The sequence below is a fragment of the Phacochoerus africanus genome, chromosome 4, assembly GCF_016906955.1.
Source record: "Phacochoerus africanus isolate WHEZ1 chromosome 4, ROS_Pafr_v1, whole genome shotgun sequence".
NCBI lineage: Eukaryota > Metazoa > Chordata > Mammalia > Artiodactyla > Suidae > Phacochoerus > Phacochoerus africanus.
The window spans coordinates 42,183,242-42,203,336 of NC_062547.1; the positions used below are offsets into that span (position 1 = coordinate 42,183,242).

General features: G+C 40.7%; 1 protein-coding gene across 2 annotated transcripts in view; it reads left to right on the plus strand.

Moving 5' to 3' along the window:
* Positions 1-20,095, plus strand: part of TSG101 (tumor susceptibility 101) — a 49,991-nt gene that overhangs the window by 27,463 nt on the left and 2,433 nt on the right. For both annotated transcript variants that reach the window (XM_047776158.1, XM_047776159.1), the window contains 2 exons: positions 1,066-1,157; positions 19,118-19,320. In XM_047776158.1, the coding sequence (XP_047632114.1) occupies positions 1,066-1,157; positions 19,118-19,320 (295 nt within the window). The remainder of the gene's footprint in view (positions 1-1,065; positions 1,158-19,117; positions 19,321-20,095) is intronic.

The window sequence follows — 20,095 nt, forward strand, 5'->3', positions numbered from 1 at the left end:
CATCCTGGTTTTTTGTTTTTGTTTGTGTGTGTGTCTTTTTAGGGCTGCACCCATGGCATATGGAAGTTCCCGGGCTAGGGGTTGAATTGGAGCTGCAGCTGCTGGCCTACATCACAGCTCAGGGCATCACTGGATTCCCGAACCACTGAGTGAGGTCAGGGATCAAACCTGTGTCCTCAAGGATACTAGTCAGTTCTTAACAGGAACTCTCCTGCTTTTCTTCTCTTCTCCATTATAAGGGAAATACCGCCAAACTAATGATCATTCAAAGGAAGGTGATTAGATCTGAAAATCATGACTGAGGAATGGTTGAAGGAATTAAATATTTCACCTGAAGAAGAGACGATGAGGGGAAGATGTTAGAAGTCTTCAGATATGCAAGTGATTTTCTAGAATGCAAATTTAGGACCATTAATTAGAAGTTACTACATCAAAATGAAGTTTGTGTTTAGCATAGAAAGATGACCATTTGTAGGGGATATTGTAAATGATACTTACAGCGCAATGTTGGATCAGAAACTGGAGGGGAATACTTCTAAGTAAAGTTCCTTCCAACTCTAATACCAATACAGGAGTGACCGAAACCTTCCATAGAGTGAAAAGAAAGTTTTTAAAACTTTATTGAAAGAGGAATATTTTCAGATCAGATATTAGAAAAGGTTATTAATGAGCCACGGGTAAAAATTAAGTAGTATTATTTCCCTATATGCTAGGAAGTCACAATGGAAAATTCTCACAAAATATTTGTTGCTCCAGGTCTGATACTGTTGAACTGTCCTTAGGAATATTCTGGTTGCTCTCTGCTGCTGTGAAAGTGACCCTCAAACAGGGCCAAACAAGAGTATTTTAATCATTGACTTTAAGGGTAAATCCAGTGTCATTAATGGAATTTCTGTAGAACTTTGCTTGAATAGACACCTCTAGCACTAAAACTGTAAAGTCATTAACTGGTAAAATAACGAAATAATTAAGCTTAGCTTCCTGGAACAGGGAAATCTTAAAAGATACTATAGTGTTGGGTCATTTAAACATTAACATGTAATGTTTTCTGCTCTTTTTCTTTAGTGGTTACCCAGGCTGTCCTTACCCACCTGGCGGTCAGTATCCTGCCACAACAAGTTCCCAGTACCCTTCACAGCCTCCTGTAACCACTGTTGGTAAGCACTCCTCAAAATTATACTTCTCCACATAAGGAAAGTCAGAGTCTCCTGTTGTGAAAAGTGCATTTTTCAATTTTGTTTTGTATTGAATCAGTTTGACAAGTAACATTGTATAAGCTTAAGGAGTGCAGTGTGTTACTTTAATACACTTGTATATTGTCATAGGATTGCATTGTAGCAATATTTATTATGTTATATAATTAGCATACAATATTATTTCTATCCATTATACCATGCCTTAGATCTCTATTGCTTATACTCCTTACAAATTTATACCCTTAAATACCATCGATTCTATCATTACCACCCCCAGTTTCACTGTTATATGTGAAATGTTAGAATACTCTTAATTTTTACAGCAGAACCTCTTAAAGGTCAGTATTTTATACTTTAAGAAGTGAAATGATTTATCTTCATGTAAGCGAGCCTTCTGCTAGGCCATAAAAGCAAATTCGATTGACTTTTATCACTTTTTCCTGTGTTTCACATATTTTTTTTGATGCACTTTGTATGTGTCCAATTATTAACAGATAGTTAGGTTTTCCTAGCCTGGTTAGATGTAAAAACAGATGAGCATCTTTAGAAGAAACCACCATTGGGAAAATTATGAGTGGATCAAGTAAGACAAATCATTGCAGGCCAGTAGTTCTTGCTTTCTTATGTTGCTTATTCGCGTTACCTGAAATTTTCTTCAGCTGAGAAAAGAAAGCAGTACCAGAACTTCTACAGATTCCCACCCCCACATGACTATCTGCCTTCTCCCTGTTACCGTAGATCAGTTATCTTTGCTTCTACCCACTAGATGTTATCCTCTCTTCATTTGCTCAGGGACATCACTTCAGCACTTTCCCCTCTCATCGTCAATTTTATTCTCTGCTGTGTTGCTCTCATCAGCACATATAAAAATATGCCCTAAAATAACCCTAAAAAAATTCTCCTCTGGGAGTTCTCTTATGGTGCAGCAGGTTAAGGATCTGGTATTGTCACTGCAGCAGCTTAGGTCACTGCTGTGGCATGGGTTTGATCCCCGGCCCAGGAACTTCCACATGATGTGGGCATGGCTTAAAAAAGAAATCCTACTCTTAATTTCACTTTCCCTGCCATCACTACTCCATTTCTTCATTCCCATTTGCAGCAAAATTCCTCAAGACCATTATCTAAGTACTCATTATCTTTAATTCTTCTTTCACTCTTGAACCTCTTCATTTGGGATTTTCCTTATGTCATTCCACTAAAACTGCTTTTCTCAAGGTCACTATTGATGTTAAATCCAGTAGCCATGAGTTCCCGTTATGGCTCAGTGGTTAACAAATCTGACTAGCATCCATGAGGACACAGGTTCGGTCCCTGGCCTTGTTCATTGGGTTGAGGATCCGGCATTGCCATGAGCTGTGGTGTGGGTCACAGACGAGACTTGGATCCTGCGTGGCTGTGGCTGTGGTGTAGGCCAGCAGCTACAGCTCTGATTCGATCCCTAGCCTGGGAACCTCTGTGTGCCGTGGGTATGGCCCTAAAAAGAAAAAAAAAAAAAATTGGTAACTAAATCCAGTAGCCAGTTAAATATTCTCCATTTATTTGGCCTGTTAGCGACATTTGACAGTTGGTTACTCCCTCCTTGATACGCTTTCCACTCTTGTTTTCCAGGACTTCCTATCTCAGTGGTACTCAAACTCAGTCTCCTTTTCTTAATACTCCTTTTCTTTTTTCTTCTTTTTTTTTGTCTTTTTGCTACTTCTTGGGCCGCTCCCGCGGCATATGGAGGCTCCCAGGCTAGGGGTCTAATCGGAGCTGTAGCCACTGGCCTACGCCACAGCCACAGCAACACGGGATCCGAGCCACGTCTGTAACCTACACCACAGCTCATGGCAACGCCAGATCGTTAACTCACTGAGCAAGGGCAGGGACTGAACCCGCAACCTCATGGTTCCTAGTCGGATTCGTTAACCACTGTGCCACGATGGGAACTCCAATACTCCTTTTCTTTCTTTCTTTTTTTTAATAATTTTTTTTATATTTTATTATTATTATTATTATTTTGTCTTTTTGCCATTTCTCGGGCCGCTCTCGTGGCATATGGAGGCTCCCAGGCTAGGGGTCTAATCGGAGCTGTAGCCACTGGCCTACACCACAGCTCACAGCAACGCCGGATCGTCAACCCACTGAGCAAGGGCAGGGACCGAACCCGAAACCTCATGGTTCCTAGTCGGATTCGTTAACCACTGCGCCACGACAGGAACTCCCAAAACTCCTTTTTTTTTTTTTGTCTTTGTCTTTTTGTTGTTGTTGTTGCTATTTCTTGGGCCGCTCCCGCGGCATATGGAGGTTCCCAGGCTAGGGGTCAAATCGGAGCTGTAGCCACCGGCCTACGCCAGAGCCACAGCAACGCGGGATCAGAGCCGCGTCTGCAACCTACACCACAGCTCACGGCAACGCCGGATCGTTAACCACTGAGCAAGGGCAGGGACCGAACCCACAACCTCATGGTTCCTAGTCGGATTCGTTAACCACTGTACCACGACGGGAACTCCCAATACTCCTTTTCTTAAAACTGGAATGCCCCCTGGCTCAGTCCTTGGCATTCTCTATACTTACTCTCCTGGTGATCTCTATCAATCTCATGGCTTTAAATACCACTTTTATGTCCACGGTTCCCAAATTTATGTTTCCAGCTTATGCTTCTCTCCAGAATTCCATATTCTTCTATTCAATTCTTTTCAATATTTCCATTCATATATTTAATAGACATTTCAAATTCAGCGTGACCAAAATTAAACTCTCATTCTTTCTACACTGCTTTACCACATCCATTGATACCTACTCAGTGCTCTCACTTTGGTGTCATCCTTGATTATTCATCAGGAACCTATTATCTTCAAAACATATCTGGAATCTGATCGTCTCCAATGCTGGCTCAAGTCACCATTCTCTTTCATATAATTTATTCCAAAAGCTGCCTGAAAGGTTTCGCTTCATCTGTCCTTAACCTTCTACATCTGTCAGCCAGAATGATTCTTTTAAAACATAAATTAGGAGTTCCCATCGTGGCGCAGTGGTTAACGAATCCGACTAGGAACCATGAGGTTGCGGGTTCGGTCCCTGGTCTTGCTCAGTGGGTTAACGATCCGGCGTTGCCGTGAGCTGTGGTGTAGGTTGCAGACGCGGCTCTGATCCCGCGTTGCTGTGGCTCTGGCGTAGGCCGGTGGCTACAGCTCCGATTCGACCCCTAGCCTGGGAACCTCCATATGCCGCGGGAGCGGCCCAAGAAATAGCAACAACAACAACAAAAAAAGACAAAAAGACAAAAAAAATTAAAAAATAAATAAAAGATAAATTATATCATTCCTCTGCTCAAACTTTCCAGTGTTTTTCCATTTCACTCAGAGTTCAAATTTCTGAGGCTTAGAGGGCCCTGTATGATCCTGCTTTCCCTCCCAGTTATTCTCTGACCTCATCTCCTGCTCTCTTCTGTCTTAGGATTTGTCCACTGCCTCTTTCCTTTGTGTGGAGCAGTCAGGCCTACCCTAACCAGACTACTCCCCCCGCCCCCACACATAAACACACATGCCCAACATCTAGAACAGTGCTTGATATATAGAAGTTCTCTAGGAGTTACGTCGTGGCTCGGTGGTTAACGAATCCGACTAGGAACCATGAGGTTGCAGGTTCGATCCCTGGCCTTGCTCAGTGGGTTAAGGATCCAGCATTGCCATTAGCTATGGTGTAGGTTGCAGACGTGGTTTGGATCTGCCGTTGCTGTGGCTGTGGCGTAGGCTGGCAGCAACACCTCTGATTAGACCCCTAGCCAGGGAACCTCCATATGCTGTGGGTGCGGCCCTAAAAAAGCCAAAAAAGAAAAAAAGTTCTTCTAAATATTTTTCTGAGTGTCTGAATGAAATGTAGAATCTTGTGATGTTTATTTTTCTGTTACATTTTCTGATAAATTTTAACCTTCCTGAGATCTGTTGTAAATAACCCCCCCCAAAAAAGAGCATTTTCTTCAGCTGTTTTTTTTTTGTTTGTTTGTTTTTTGTTTTTTTTGTCATTGATACATTCTAGTTATTGAGAATCTGCTGGTAATGGTTTTTATTTTGTTTCTTCTTTTAAGTTCTCATCCATACTGTAATGTAGCTCTTTTTCTACAGTATAATTTGTTTTTTATTTATTTTTTTGTTTATTTAATGGTGCTGCACCTGTGACATATGCAGGTTCCCAGGCTAGGGGTTTTAATCAGAGCTGTAGCTGCCAGTCTACACCACAGCCACAGCAACGCCAGATCCGAGCAGTGTCTGTGACCTACACCGAAGCTCACAGCAGTGCTGGATCCTTAACCCACTGAGTGAGGCCAGGGATTGAACACACATCCTCATGGGTACTAGTCAGGTTCTTAACCAGCTGAGCCACAACGGGAACTACCAAGAGTACTTTATTAGAAGGACTAGAAAAATTGTTATTTTATGATAATCTAGGAGATCCTTTAATATTTATTTTTCTATTCTTTGTTGCTCACCTCCTTGACTTTTTCTTAGTATTTTAGTAGTACATTGTGCAGAATATTGTTGAACTTCAAAATTGTAATGAAGGAAAGCACAAACATTAAAGTAACATTTGTACATTACAGTTCACAAATAGTCAACATTTTCTCAGTCTCCCTACCAGTGGCCATCAGGATTTGTGCTATTATGCTCTGTGCTGCAGAGGCCCTGAGATAGAATGTAGTTATTTATCCTTTGTGGAACTTGATAGTTTCACTTTGAAGATTTTGAGTTTATGATGTAAAACAAACACTTGTTGGAAGGCATCATTAATTAACTTATGTCTTATAATTGATGTGGTTGCTTGTGTAAGAATTGCTTTTTAACCATCTCCAACAGTAGTGAAGTAAAAACCACTAAAAATGACGTAATAGACCATTACATTCTTTATAGCAGTCACTTCTGAAATAGTGCAGAAAATAGAATTGATGTAGGTCTTGGGCCTTACAAGAGCTCTTTCCGGCTCTATTCCATGTAGATTTTGAACAGCAACATTTTTTTTTTCCTTTCTTTTTATTTCTTCTTAGGGCCGCACTCATGGCATATGAAAGTTCGCAGGCTAGGGGTCAAATCGTACCTACACCACAGCGCATGGCAACACTGAATCCCCAACCCACTGAGCGAGGCCAGAGATTGAACCCTAATCCTTGTGGATACTGGTCGGATTTGTTTCCTCTGTGCCACAGCAGGAACTCTGACAGCAACATTTAAAAGAAAATCAGAGAGGAGTTCGTTGCTGTGGCCCAGTGGGTTAAGGATCTGGTGTTATTTGTATCTGTGGGGTAGATCACAGCTCCAGCTGCAATGCACTCCCTGGCCTGGGAACTTCCATATGCTTGGGGCGGGGGGCAGCGGCCAAAAAAGGAAAAAAAAAGAAAATCAGAGAATTTGTATTGTCATTTTATTTTACATATGTTTGCTACCTGGCAACAGTTTCTTGCCTAAACCGACTTTTAAAACCAGCATCATGAGATTGGTGCTCACAAAGGGCATTGATTAAGCAGCGAAGGCAGCTGCTAAAGAATGAATAACCTGTTGATGCTTTTCCATCAGGTTTTCCATCTAGTGGTATTTTAATACATTTGTGTTATTTATGTATTTATTTATTTGTTTATTGTCTTTTAGGGCCGCCCCCGCGGCATATGGAGGTTCCCAGGCTAGGGGTCTAATGAGAGCTATAACTTCCGGCCTGCACCACAGCTCATGGCAACGCCAGATCCTTAACCTGCTGAGCAATGCCAGGGATCAAACCCGAAACCTCATGGTTCCTAGTCAGGTTCATTTCCACTGCGCCACGATGGGAACTCCTATTTGTGTTATTTAATGAGTGAAATTTGTGATCTGTAACTTAAATTCTTCCTCAAAGCCATTGTAAGATCAGGTGTTTTTTTGAATGTCATCTTTGCAAGTGACTACCAAAAACATTTTCTACTGGAAGATCAGTGGAAAAAGGTGAATTTGGACACTTTCCTTAGGTTTTCTGGCATTGCAAGCATTGTTCATCAACAAAAGCATCAGAAGGAAGGTAAATTTTTCTTGATATTTAAGGATAAAACTTAAGGAGTTCACAGCCACAGCCACAGCAACGCAGGATCCCTTAACCCACTGAGTGAGGCCAGGGATCAAACCCGCATCCTCATGGATACTAGTTGGATTTGTTACTGCTGAGCCACATGGGAACACCAAAATACATTTTTTTCTTTTCTTTTTTGTCCGTCCTTCAGCGTATAGTGCCTGGGCCAGGGATAAGATTTAAGCTGCAGTTGCAACCTAAACCGCAATGTGACATTGCTGGATCTCTAACCCACTGTGCAGGGCCAGGGATTGAACCTGTGTCCCGGCATTCCAAAGACGCCGCTGATTCCATTGTGCCACAGCGGGAACTCCTCAAGTATGTTTCTTAAGAGTAAAACATTTTGTTAGGACTAGGCATATAACTTTTGCCAACTTAGCATTGCCAGAACTATAAGAGAACTTGAACTCTGATTTTTTTTTTTTTTTGTCGTCTTTTTTAGAGCCACACTCGAGACATATGGAAGTTCCCAGGCTAGGGCTCGAATCAGAGCTGTAGCTGCCGACCTATGCCACAGGCACAGCAGCGCTAGATCCAAGCCACATCTGCGACTATGCCACAGCTCACAGCAATCCTGGATCCTTAACCCACTGAGCAACGCCAGGAATTGAACCCATGTCCTCATGGATGCTAGTCAGGTTTGTTAACCACTGAGCCACCATGGGAATTTCATTGAAGTCCAATTTTAAAAGTTTAAAACCTCTTGACCACTAAGTTATGAAGAGTAATCCTAGGAGACAGCATTAGTACGTGTTTGTTCTCTAAGAGCAGATGCCAAAAAAAAAAAAGCAGAAGCAAGTATGGCTGTGTGGTCACTTGTGTTTTCAGAGCTGAAAAAGGCACTCAAGAAGCTTTGGTCCCCAGCTGGGCATTCCCATGGAGAATTGGATATTGGATAGGGAAGAATGTGATGTTGTGGGACCCAGTCACCTCCACCTTGATTTAAGCATGGCACTGTCTGTCAAACTCTGATGTGCTTGCTGGTGGTTCACCCATGTGGCAGAGATCTAGGAGTGATAAGTTGGTAGTTTTATGTATATATATATGGATGACTGTTTAGTCTGGAATTCAGAATTCTAAACTAACTATAATCATCTACATAGCCTCCTAAAATAAATCAACCCTCAAAAGAGAACTTTTACACTGTGCTGAGTGGTATTATGGAATTACCAAACTTTTAAACCTCCTGTTTGACAGGTGCAGGGTGTTGGTGGATGGTGAAGACACCACCTAATGTTTCACCTAGTGCTCATACTCATCGTTTTCTAGGGATCTTGTATATGAAAGTGGTTAATTCGTCCACTGACTTTCTTCACACATATATTCATAACATGTGGAAGTTTCATTGAGTGCCACTACACTTTTCTGGGTCCATATGGGACCACAGTCTAGTAATATTCTTGAACATTTGCTTGATAATCTGAAGTCTTTCTTAATTTGGATTATAATATCCAACAACTTCATCACTTGTCAGTGTTTGTTAGCATGTTTTTGTTTTTTGGGTTTTTTTTTTTTTGGTCTTTTTGGAGCTATACCTGTGGCATATGGAGGTTCCCAGGCTAGGGGTCAAATCAGAGCTTTAGCTGCTGGCGTACACCACAGCCGCACAGGATCTGAGCCACCTCTGCGATGTACACCACAGCTCACAGCAACACTGGATCCTTAACCCACCGAGCGAGGCCAGGGATCATACCCACATCCTCATGGATACTAGTCAGGTTCATTTCCGCTGAGCCACGGTGGAAACTCCCTGATTTTTTTTTTTTTTTTTTAATGACAATTATTCTGACTGGTGTGATGATATCTCATCATGGTTTTGATTTCACTTCCGCAATGATTAGTGATGTTTGAACATTTTTTCAGGTGCCTGTTGGCCATCTGTATGTCTTCTTTGGGAAAATGTCTATCCAGGTCCTCTGCCTATTTAAATCAGGTTGTTTGTTTTTTGATGTTGAGCTATATGAGTTCTTTTTTATATTTTGGAGATTTAACCTCTTATCAGATATTTCATTTGCAGATATCTTCTTTTGTGTGTGTGTTTGTGTGTGTGTGTGTGTGTGTGTGTGTGTGTGTGTGTGTGTGTGGCTGCCCCCATGGCATATGAAAGTTCTGGGGCAGGGATTTAACCCCATACCACAACAGTAACCTGAGCCACTGCAGTGATAACACCAGATCCTTAACCTACTGTGCCACAGTTTTCTTTGCTGTCAGAAGCTTTTTCAGTTTGATGTTGTCTCATTTGGGATTTTTTTGGTTTGTCTTATTTTTGTTTTTTTGGCTTTTGTTTCCCTTGCCCGAGGAGACATGTGCAAAAAAATATTAAGATCGGTGTTAAAGAGAGTATTGCCTGGAGTTCCCGTTGTGGCTCAGCAGAAACGAATCCGACTAGTAACCATGAGGTGGCGAGTTGAATACCTGGCCTCACTCAGTGGGTTAAGGATCTGGCGTTGCCATGAGCTGAGTTGTAGGCCAGTAGCTGTAGCTCCAATTTGACCTCTAGCTTGGGAACCTCCATATGCCACGGTTGCCATCCTAAAAAAAAGAGAGAGGAAGTATTGCCTATGGTTTTTTTTTTTTTTAATTTTTATTTATTTATTTATTTTTTGTCTCTTTGCTATTTTTTTGGGCCGCTCCCTCGACACGTGGAGGTTCCCAGGCTAGAGGGCAAATCAGACCTGTAGCCGCCAGCCTACGCCAGAGCCACAGCAACGCCGGATCGTTAACCCACTGAGCAAGGGCAGGGATCGAACCCGCAACCTCATGGTTCCTAGTCGGATTCGTTAACCACTGTGCCACGACGGGAACTCCTGGGTTTTTTTTTTTAATGTTTTTTCTTTCAATTTTTATGTAGATAGAATTGACATATTTAGTACTGTCTAGGTTAAAGTGTACAGCATAATTATTTGGCTTCTATCATGAAATGATTGCCACAGTAAGTTTAGTGTATATCCATCATCTGTTGATGCAAAAGAAAATATTTTTTCTTGTGTTAGAATTCTTTAGGATTTACACTTAACTCCTCTGTATAACATACAGCACTGTTAATTATAATAATCATTTTGTACATTCCATCATCACTACCATCTATGTTTTCTTCTAGGAGTTTTGTGGTTTCAGGTCTTACATTTAAGTTTAATACATTTTGAGGTTTTTGTTTGTTTGTTTGTTTGTTTTGTCTTTCTGTCTTTTTAGGGCCACACCTGTGGCATGTGGAGGTTCCCAGGCTAGGGGTCTAATTGGAGCTGTTGCTGCCGGCCTACGCCACAGCCACAGCAATGCCAGATCCAAGTCACATCTGCAACCTACACCACAACTCACAGCAATGCCAGATCCTTAACCCACTGAATGAGGCCAGGGATTTAAACCTCAACTTCAGGGTTCCTAGTCGGATTTGTTTCTGTGTGCCACGACAGGACTGCTTGAGTTTATTCCGTGTGTAGTGTGAGAAAGTAGTCTAGTTTTACTCTTTTGCATGCAGCTGTCCAGTTTTTCCAATACCATTTATTAAAGAAGCCATCTTTTCCCCATTCTATATACTTGCCTTCTTTGTTATAGATCAGTTTACCATTTACGTGTGGGTTATTTGTGGGCTGTCTATTCTGTTTTCAGTGATTTGTTTTAATGCCAGTCCCATATTGTTTTTCTTACTGAAACTTTGCAGTGTAGTTTGAAATCCAGGGGTATGATACCTCCAATTTTGTTCTTTAACATTGTAGGTTCCTAATTCATTCTCTTTCACAAAATAATTTTAAGGAATGGCTTTGATTCTGACCCATTGTTTAAAAATAAACTTTATTGGGGTATAGTTTACTTAGAAAGTTGTGTTCGTTTCAGGTGTATAGCAAAGTAAATCAGTTTTATGTAATTATATACCTGTTCCTTTTCAGATTCTTTCTTCCATATAGGTAATTATACAGTATTGAGTAGATTGCTCTGTGCTATACAGTAGGTCTTTGTTACTTACGGTTTTATATATAGTAGTATGTATATATTGGTCCCAGCCCCCCAATTTATCCCTCCCTGCCCCACATTTCCCTTTGGTAACCATAAATTTGGTTTCAAAATCTTTGAGTCTGTTTCTGGTTTGTAAATTCTTTTATATCATTTTGTTAGATTCCACGTATAGTGATTGCGTATGATCTTTGTCTTTCTCTGACTTACTGCAGTCAATCCATGTTGATACAAATGGCATTTTTATTCTTTTTATGGCTGAGTAATATTCCGTTGTATATATGTACCACATCTTCTTTGTTCCAACCTCTTTGATGGACATTTAGGTTACTTCCATGTCTTGGCTATTGTAAATAGGGCTGCAGTGAACATCAGGGTGCAAGTATCTTTATGAATTATGGCTTTTTCCAGGTATATGCCCAAGAGTGGGATTGTTGGATTATATGGTAGTTCTATATTTAGTTTTTTAAGGAACCGTCATAGTGTTCTCCAGAGTGTTGCACCAGTTTACATTCCAACCAACAGTGTTGGAGGGTTCCCTTTCCTCCATACCCTCCCCTCAGCATTTATTGCTTACAGGCTTTTGATGATGGCCATTCTCAGTGGTATGAGGTGATACCTCATTGTAGTTTTGCATTTCTCTAATAATTAGTGAGGTTGAGCATCTTTTCATGTTTTTTGTTTTGTTTTGTTTTTGCCCTCTCTGTGTCTTTGGAGAAATCCCTGTTTAGATCTTCTGCCCATTCTTTGATTGAGTTGTTTGTTTTTTAATACCAAGCTGCATGAGTTGTTGGTATATTTTGGAGATTAATCCTTCATCAGTCGCTTCATTTGCAAGTATTTTTTCCCATTCTGTGGGTTCTTTTTGTTTTGTTGATGGTTTCTTTTGGTGTGCAAAAGCTTTTAAGTTTAAGTTTCATTTTTGTATTTTTGTTTTTATTTTCATTACTATGGGAGATGGATCAAAAAAGATTTTGCTGTGATTTATGTCAAAGAGTGTTCTGCTTATGTTTTTCTCAAAGAGCTTTATAGTATCAGTCTTAGGTTTAAGTCTAATCCATTTTGAGTTTATTTTTGTGTAAAGTGCTAGGGAGTGTTCTAATTTTATTCTTTTACATGCAGCTGATTAATTTTTCCCAACACCATTTATTGAAGAGGCTGTCTTTTCTCCATTGTGTATTCTTGCCTCTTTTGTCTTTGATTAATTAATTGACCATAGGTTTGTGGGTTCTGATCCATTTTTTTAAGGATGGGGATTTTACTGTCCTTCAGATTAATTGACCTTGTGCTTACGCCTTGCCAGTGGCAACTTTCACCTTTCATGATTATGATAGTTGAATATTTTGTAGCCCCATTTCTTTTTTGAAGTAGGTACTTCTTTGGTAATTCTATTTTAATAAGGTTTGTACTTAACCTCCACTTTTGAAAACCTGATTGTTATGTAAATTACATCTTTGTGTCGTATGTTTATTTTCAAAAAGTATAAACCTGCTATTGGTTTCTTTTTCTCATTAGCAATGGTTATAGGAATTTACTAGAGCTTAAGTAAAGAGTACTGCTCTAATAGTGTTTAAAAGATAAATTGAGAACCTCTGATTTCTTTGGAAGAAAGTTAGTAGCCTGCACAGAGCCTGGCTAGTAATATTAGAAGCTTACCTATTCACAGACTATAACCAAAAGCCTTTCGTAAGCAGGTTAATGAATTTGCATGGTTTGTGCTTGATAGCGTAAATCAGGATGATTTATAGTTGCCCATATAGTTGTTGGAAATGTTTCTTCCAACAGAGATTGACCTGGTTTTTGTTTTTATTATAAAAGGAAATAATATAGGCATAATCTGGTGATCCACATGGGCTTGACCCAGTTTCTGAGTAGATGGCCAGTAAGCTTCTGTTTCAGATTGCTTAGGCTCCATAACTGCTTTGTGGGTGAGCACGTAACATCAGGAAGTAAAAACACTGGGGGCAAGTGATTCACTTTTGCTGGTTAGATGTGAGGTCAGAAAAAGACTATTTAGTTATTTTGAATTTTTCTTTGAGGTTACCATGGATTCTTTCTTTAATATAAATGAGCTCCTTTTTGAGTCATAGGAAGTAGTGATCATTAGTAAGTACTGTTAGGAGATAAAAAGAAACTGATTATCTTTAAGTGTTTAAAGATGGTTTTAAATTAGGTAGTGTATACTAGTGCACTTGAAGATACTGGCCTATTCATTGAATTATCAGATCCATTGGGTAGTGTTGGTTTCCTACTAGTAGAAAAGTTGTCTTATTTCCTAAGGATTAAGTTTACTGATTGGATCCTATCTGACATTTAAATGAAGTTTTGCTTAGGATTGTTTCTCAAAATCTGGGTTACCTTTTCAGTTGGTGCTAATCTGGAGTTGCAGAAGAGCACTTCTGAAACCTGACTCTATATGAGTAAAGGTCAGTGTGTGAGGACTTGCTGTATGGCCGTTTGCTACAGACTCTTATTAATCCAGGGCTTATGATAGCAGGTATAAAGAATGTTAACATTTCTCTCAGAGTTCCTGGTGTGGCTTAGTGGAAACAAACCCAACTAGGATCCTTGAGGATGTGGGTTCAGTCCCTGGCCTCACTCAGTGGGTTAAGGATCTGGTGAGCTGTGGTATAGGTCATAGATGCGGCTCGGATCTGGCATTGCTGTCGCTTTGATGTAGGCTGGCAGCTACAGTGGACCCCTCGTCTGGGAACTTCACTGCAGGTGCAGCCCTAATAAGGGGGAAGGAAAAAAGAATATTCGTATTGCTCTTAAGACAAAAAGATTTTTTTCCTTGGAAAGTGATCAAGAAGTCTTCTACAAAATCTTTTTTCATTTTTATTTATATAACAATCTCTTAAAGTGTCATACTCAATTTTGAACTTTAACCTGGGTTTTTCTCTTGGTGTTCATATTTCGGATCTTAATTATAATTCATTTCTTTATTTTAGAAAGTAGATTTAAAATGTTCAGATATACTGTATAATAAGGTCTGTGTCTGGTAGAGGAGAGGACTAGGCCTAATCTTGGCATTACCAGCCTCCTCAGGTGAACTATGACCTTTATAGAAAGCCAAGTGACTGCTGCCTCAGCTTGGTTCCCATTTTGAACATTAATAGCTTTAGCTGGAGTCTTATTTGGAAGGACTTAATTGGTCTTGTATAGTAGCATTTATTTGCCTTAATGTATTTTATAAGAGAAACAGAATGTAAATTTCCAGATTTAAATATTTTTTAAAACAGGATTTTGAAATTTAACATCAGTATAACTTAATCCATTTACCATAATAAGTTTAACAAAGTATGTTGATGTGAAAATTCCAACAAATTATAAAAAAAAGATCCTTAAGCTTGTATTAGCTCAGATAACTTCTGCACAGATAAAATGGGACAATTTAACTGCTGCTTAGGATTGGCTACACATTTTAATGCCTAAATATATTCATATCATTTGGCCTCCCAATCTCTGGGAGAAGGTTTATCATGTCTCACAGGAACCATAATAAAATTTCATATAAGATATACTAAGACAAATCTTTTTAGAAACTAATTTTAAAATTGCTGTTGTTGGAGTTCCTGCTGTGGCTCAACAGGGTCAGTGGCATTTTGGGAGTACTGGGACACAGGTTCAACCCCCAGCCCAGCTCCGTGGGTTAAAGATCTGGCCTTGCCACAGCTGTGGCTCCAGCTTAATCCCTGGCCTGGGAATTCCGTATGTTACGGAGGCCAAAAAAGAAAATTCTTATTGTTAAACGTCCTTATTATATTATAAAATGGGAACTTAATGAGGGAGCATCTCCACTAGTCATTATCTTGAAAATCACCCTTTGGACACAAATTTCTAAACTCTTGTAGAAATTAGCCCTTTTTGCTCTTATTTAGGACTTAGTAAATGAGTACAGTGTAAGATACTAGGGATTTTGATTTGGCTTAAATTTTGTCTTAGTAAATTAGTACAGTGTAAGATACTAGAGATTTTGATCTGGCTTAAATACACAGCTAAGTCTTAACATCACACTGAGAAGAAAGCAAGTTGCGTTGCTAAGAAAGGGGAGATGAGAGTACTCTTGAATGGTGAGGAGTCAGGTATGTATAATTAAAGGAGATAGGAGTTCTTGTTGTGGCTCAGTGGGTTAGGAACCCGACATGGTATCTGTGAGGATGTTGGTTCAGGCCTCGCTTAGTGGGTTAAAAAATCAGGCATTGCTGCAAGCTGTGGCATAGGTTACATATGCAGCTCGGATCCGGAGTTGCTGTGGTATAGGCTGGTAGCTGCAGCTCTGATTAAACCCCTAGCCTGGGAACTTCCATTATTTAAAAAAAAAATTTTTTTTAAAAGGTGTTAGAATTCTTGTTCCAAAGCCGAATGAGTGGGCGTTCCCGTCGTGGCGCAGTGGAAACAAATCTAACTAGGAACCATGAAGCTGAGGTTTCTATCCCTGGCCTCGCTCAGTGGGTTAAGGATCTAGCATTGCCCTGAGCTGTGGTGTAGGTCGGAGACATGGCTCAGATCCTGCGTTGCTGTGGCTGTGGTATAGGCCAGCAGCTGTAGCTCTGATTGGACCCCAGCCTGGAACCTCCATATGCCTTGGGTGTGGCCCTAAAAAGCAAAACAAACAAACAAAGCAGAATGGGTGAAGGGAGTAGAAGACTCCTATCTGGTAGTTTCAGTCTTCTCTGAAGATGTCCTGAGGATTTTTGCCTTTGTGGGAAGATGGTAAAAGAGGGCTTAGGGCTTTATGAAAGAACCCAAAGAAAGGGTTGAGGATTTGGGTTAGGTAATGGCAGGTGAGGCCTTTGGAATTAGTCTTGGTGATCTGACAGAGAGACGGGCAAGGAGTTGAGACTGAGGGGAGGTGCTGGAAAGAAAGGTAGAGGGTAGGAGGGGTGAGTGGAGACAGGAATTGATGAATTTGGGGAGGTTGCTAGAGTCATCCTGGTTTGTCTGCAGGAGGATGTGAATAAAGAGGTGGTCAGAGCAGAAAACGATAAGAAAATTTGAGGAGAATGAGCCCCGAGGTGATGTAGTAGCTGGTAAGTTGATGAGAACGAACACTTTGGAAAAGTCAGGTGTTATGAGCCCAGGGAGGTGAAAAATAAGACCTCAGTTTTCATAGGAGACAAGGTCGCCTTCTGGCTTTATAGTTCTGAATTCCAAAGGAGACATCATCTCAAAGTTAGTAGTTTTGCTTCTCAGAAATATGAAACAGTAAGCTGATAAATTTTTGTAAAATCAGAAGTTAATTCTGGAGTTCCCGTCGTGGCGCAGTGGTTGACGAATCTGACTGGGAACCATGAGGTTGCGGGTTCGGTCCCTGCCCTTGCTCAGTGGGTTAGCGATCCGGCGTTGCTGTGAGCTGTGGTGTAGGCCGGTGGCTACAGCTCCGATTAGACCCCTAGGCTGGGAACCTCCATATGCTGTGGGAGTGGCCCAAAGAGATAGCAAAAAGACAAAAAACCAACAAACAAACAAAAAAGTTAATTCTAAAAAGTATATACTATATGGATTTGTATATTAATAATCAACCAAAAATATTAGTTGCCTCTTTGTAAATGCTGGAGGATGGATACTGTTGGGCCTCTTCTCAGCAGGAGGTTTCTAGCAGGAAAAAGAGGGAGTCTTAGGGAGAAGTAGTGAACACTGGCAGTCTGAACTGGGCCGTTCCTTTCACCATGTGCAAGCAGTGTCCTTAGGACAGATGGACAAAGGACACTCCTCCAGAAAACCTGGCTGTGGCAGATACTGTCTTTACTCATTTTCACTTGCAAGAAAAACAGAACCCAAGTCAGAAAGAACATAGTTCTTCTGTGGTGGAAACAAGAAAAAGAGGGGAAAGAAACAGAACTCTAGACTTAGTCTTTTTTTTTTTTTTTTTTAAATCTCTTGACACCTGAGAACACCAAAGTCTCCCAGTGTCATTTACAAAAGCCCCGAAAAGCACTCAGAGTATCCTGCATATGGTCTAGCTTCTGGGAGAAAACAACTTTGTTAATCAAAAACTAAAAAGTGGAGGGGCCAGACCAGCGTATAGAACAGCAAGTTATGATCAGATGGGACACTGAAGAGCACAGGTGACGTCGGTTGTGGTGTAGTTTGGACAGTGCCATTTCCTTTTAGAAACAGCACACTTCGCTTGGTACCAGGAGGGGGCCTATAATGGATGGGAACATGAGTGTTGAGACTCTGGGTATATTTTTGCAAACTCACCTAAAGGCACCCCCCCCCCCCGCCCCCAGTTACGTGAAACTCAACGTTAAAGTGATTAAAAGTTTTCTCGGCTCAGGAGTTCTCACAGTGGCACAACTGGTTTTTGGCGGTGTCTTTGGAGCACTGGGATACAGGTTCCCAGCACAGTGTGTTAAGGATCCGGTATTGCTGCAGTTGCAGTGTAGGTTGAAACTGCAGCTTGGATTTGATCCCGGCCTGGGAACTTCCATATGCTGTGGGGTGGCCAAAAAAGAAAAAGAAAAAAATTTCCTTCAGTGCAAAATAGAAATGATACTTTGTTAGTCTGTAATCATTCTTTATTCATTGTAAGCAGTAAAGGCAAATATAATTTCCCAGATCATATTCCATCAGCAAACATAATTGAAAATCAATATATTATTTATGCATTTGCTGATTTAGGACTTTAACTGAAGAACGTTGATAGTCATAATGAGTATCCATACTTACGTTAAAGGGAGGACCTTTTGAGGAAAATAACTGAGTGCAAAGTTTATTTGGCCTGAAATGTGCAAGGAAATTATATAGAACACTGATTAGGAAGGTACATTTAAGAGAGAATGGTAGAGAAGCTGAGAATAGGAGTTCCCGTTGTGACGCAGTGGTTAACGAATCCGACTAGGAACCATGAGATTTTGGATTCGATCCTTGGCCTTGCTCAGTGGCTTAAGGATCCGGTGTTGCCATGAGCTGTGGTGTGGGTCGCAGACGCAGCTCGGATCTTGCATTGCTGTGGCTCCGGCGTAGGCCAGTGGCTATAGCTCCAATTAGACCCCTAGCCTGGGAACCTCCATATGCTGCAGAAGCAGCTCAAGAAAAGGCAAAAAGACAAAAAAAAAAGAATCTGAGAATAAGTAGAAGTCTATCACCCGTTGGATTTTTTGAATAGCATTCTCTTTTGCTCATCTGTTCTTTCCTATTCTTTTGGTAAAGGGTAAAGAAGCCCAAGTCTTAGAGAAGGGAAGCCATATGTATTAACCTGTACATTACTTTAAAGAAACTGCCTGTTCTCAGTCCTCTTACTAGCCTCTGCTGTGGGTTCCTGTCTCCTTCCGCTTAGCAGTAAAGCTTGAGAATGGACTTGACCTGAATCAAATGTTTTTCCTTAGCACAAACTTGTTATCCCATATATCAGAGATTTAGGGATAATTGTAATCTGTAGGGACACATCTTCTGCCTCATAGAGAAAATAGCTAACTGGGCTGTAAGCCAAGAAAGTGGGTAAATTCGGATTAATAGTAATCTCTTGCAAGGAAAGTATTTCTGAATCAACTTGAGATTTTTTACTTTTTTTTTTTTTTTTTGCTTTTTTAGGGCCACACCCATGGCATATGGAGATTCCCAGGCTAGGGGTCTAATTGGAGCTACGGCTGCTAGCCTGTGCCTCAGCCACAGCAATGCCAGATCTGAGCCATGTCTTCAAACTACACCACAGCTCACAGCAATGCCAGATCTTTAACCCACTGAACAAGGCCAGGAACTGAACCCGCAACCTCATGGTTCCTAGTCGGATTCATTTCCACTGTGCCACAACGGGAACTCCTACATTGTTTTTTATAAAGCTGTGACAAAAAAATTTTCTTTCCTTCCACTTTGAAAGTGTGAGATCATATTTTGCGATGGTTCTACTGAAAGGAAGTTTGGAAAGTAAGTGTTTCTGCCTTTTTCTCCTGCAGGTCCCAGTAGAGATGGCACGATCAGCGAGGACACCATCCGAGCCTCTCTCATCTCAGCGGTCAGTGACAAATTGAGATGGCGGATGAAGGAGGAGATGGATCGTGCCCAGGCAGAGCTCAATGCCTTGAAACGTACAGAGGAAGACCTGAAAAAGGGTCACCAGAAACTGGAAGAGATGGTTACCCGTTTAGATCAGGAAGTAGTAAGTAACTCATTGAATGGTTGCACTGTTTAGATTGAATTGTACCTTGGCAAAGTGTTCTGATGTACTTTGGTTACTCTGAGTATTGTGGGCATAGTTAAGAGCTGAGAAAATGATACACATCTTTAAGCATTTGAACATAGCTCTTCTACCACTTTATTAAAAAATGGAGCCTGTGTTTGGCATGTGGTCGTTGATTGGGAGGTGGATGTCTTTAGAGTATTTGTGCTTGCACTTTCACCCTGGGGAATAGTGTTTTGACCCAAAGGAGAACCTTCGAATGCTTGATGTTACCAGACAGTTACTAGGAAATAAGAATTTTAGAGAACTCTAAGCCCTGGTAAAGATCTACAGACCTGGGTGCAGCCTTAAGCGTCAGTTCTTTTTTGTTTCCAAATGTTGTCTGAACTGTATTTAAAGATCTTCAGTGACTCCTTCTAACTTAATAATCCATAGTGTATGCAACCTTTACTCTTAAGCATTCTCACATTTTTATCAGATTGCTGTGCTCTGAAGAGTCAATGTAAGTCAGCCCTGTGACTTCTTTTAATGATATAGAGACACTAGCATAATCTGAGTGCCAGCTTCACTTTTCACTTTCATTCCTGTGAGAGAGAATTTATTTCAAAAAATGTGCATTTTGGATAAAAGGGTTAAGAATGTTTGTGGGCTTTGGGGATAGTGATTTGTGTGTACACATTAGTCTAATAAAGTGGTTCTAGTGTGTAAAGTGAGCTTCTCAATAGCCAGCTATTTTCAAAAGTTCAAGAAAGTG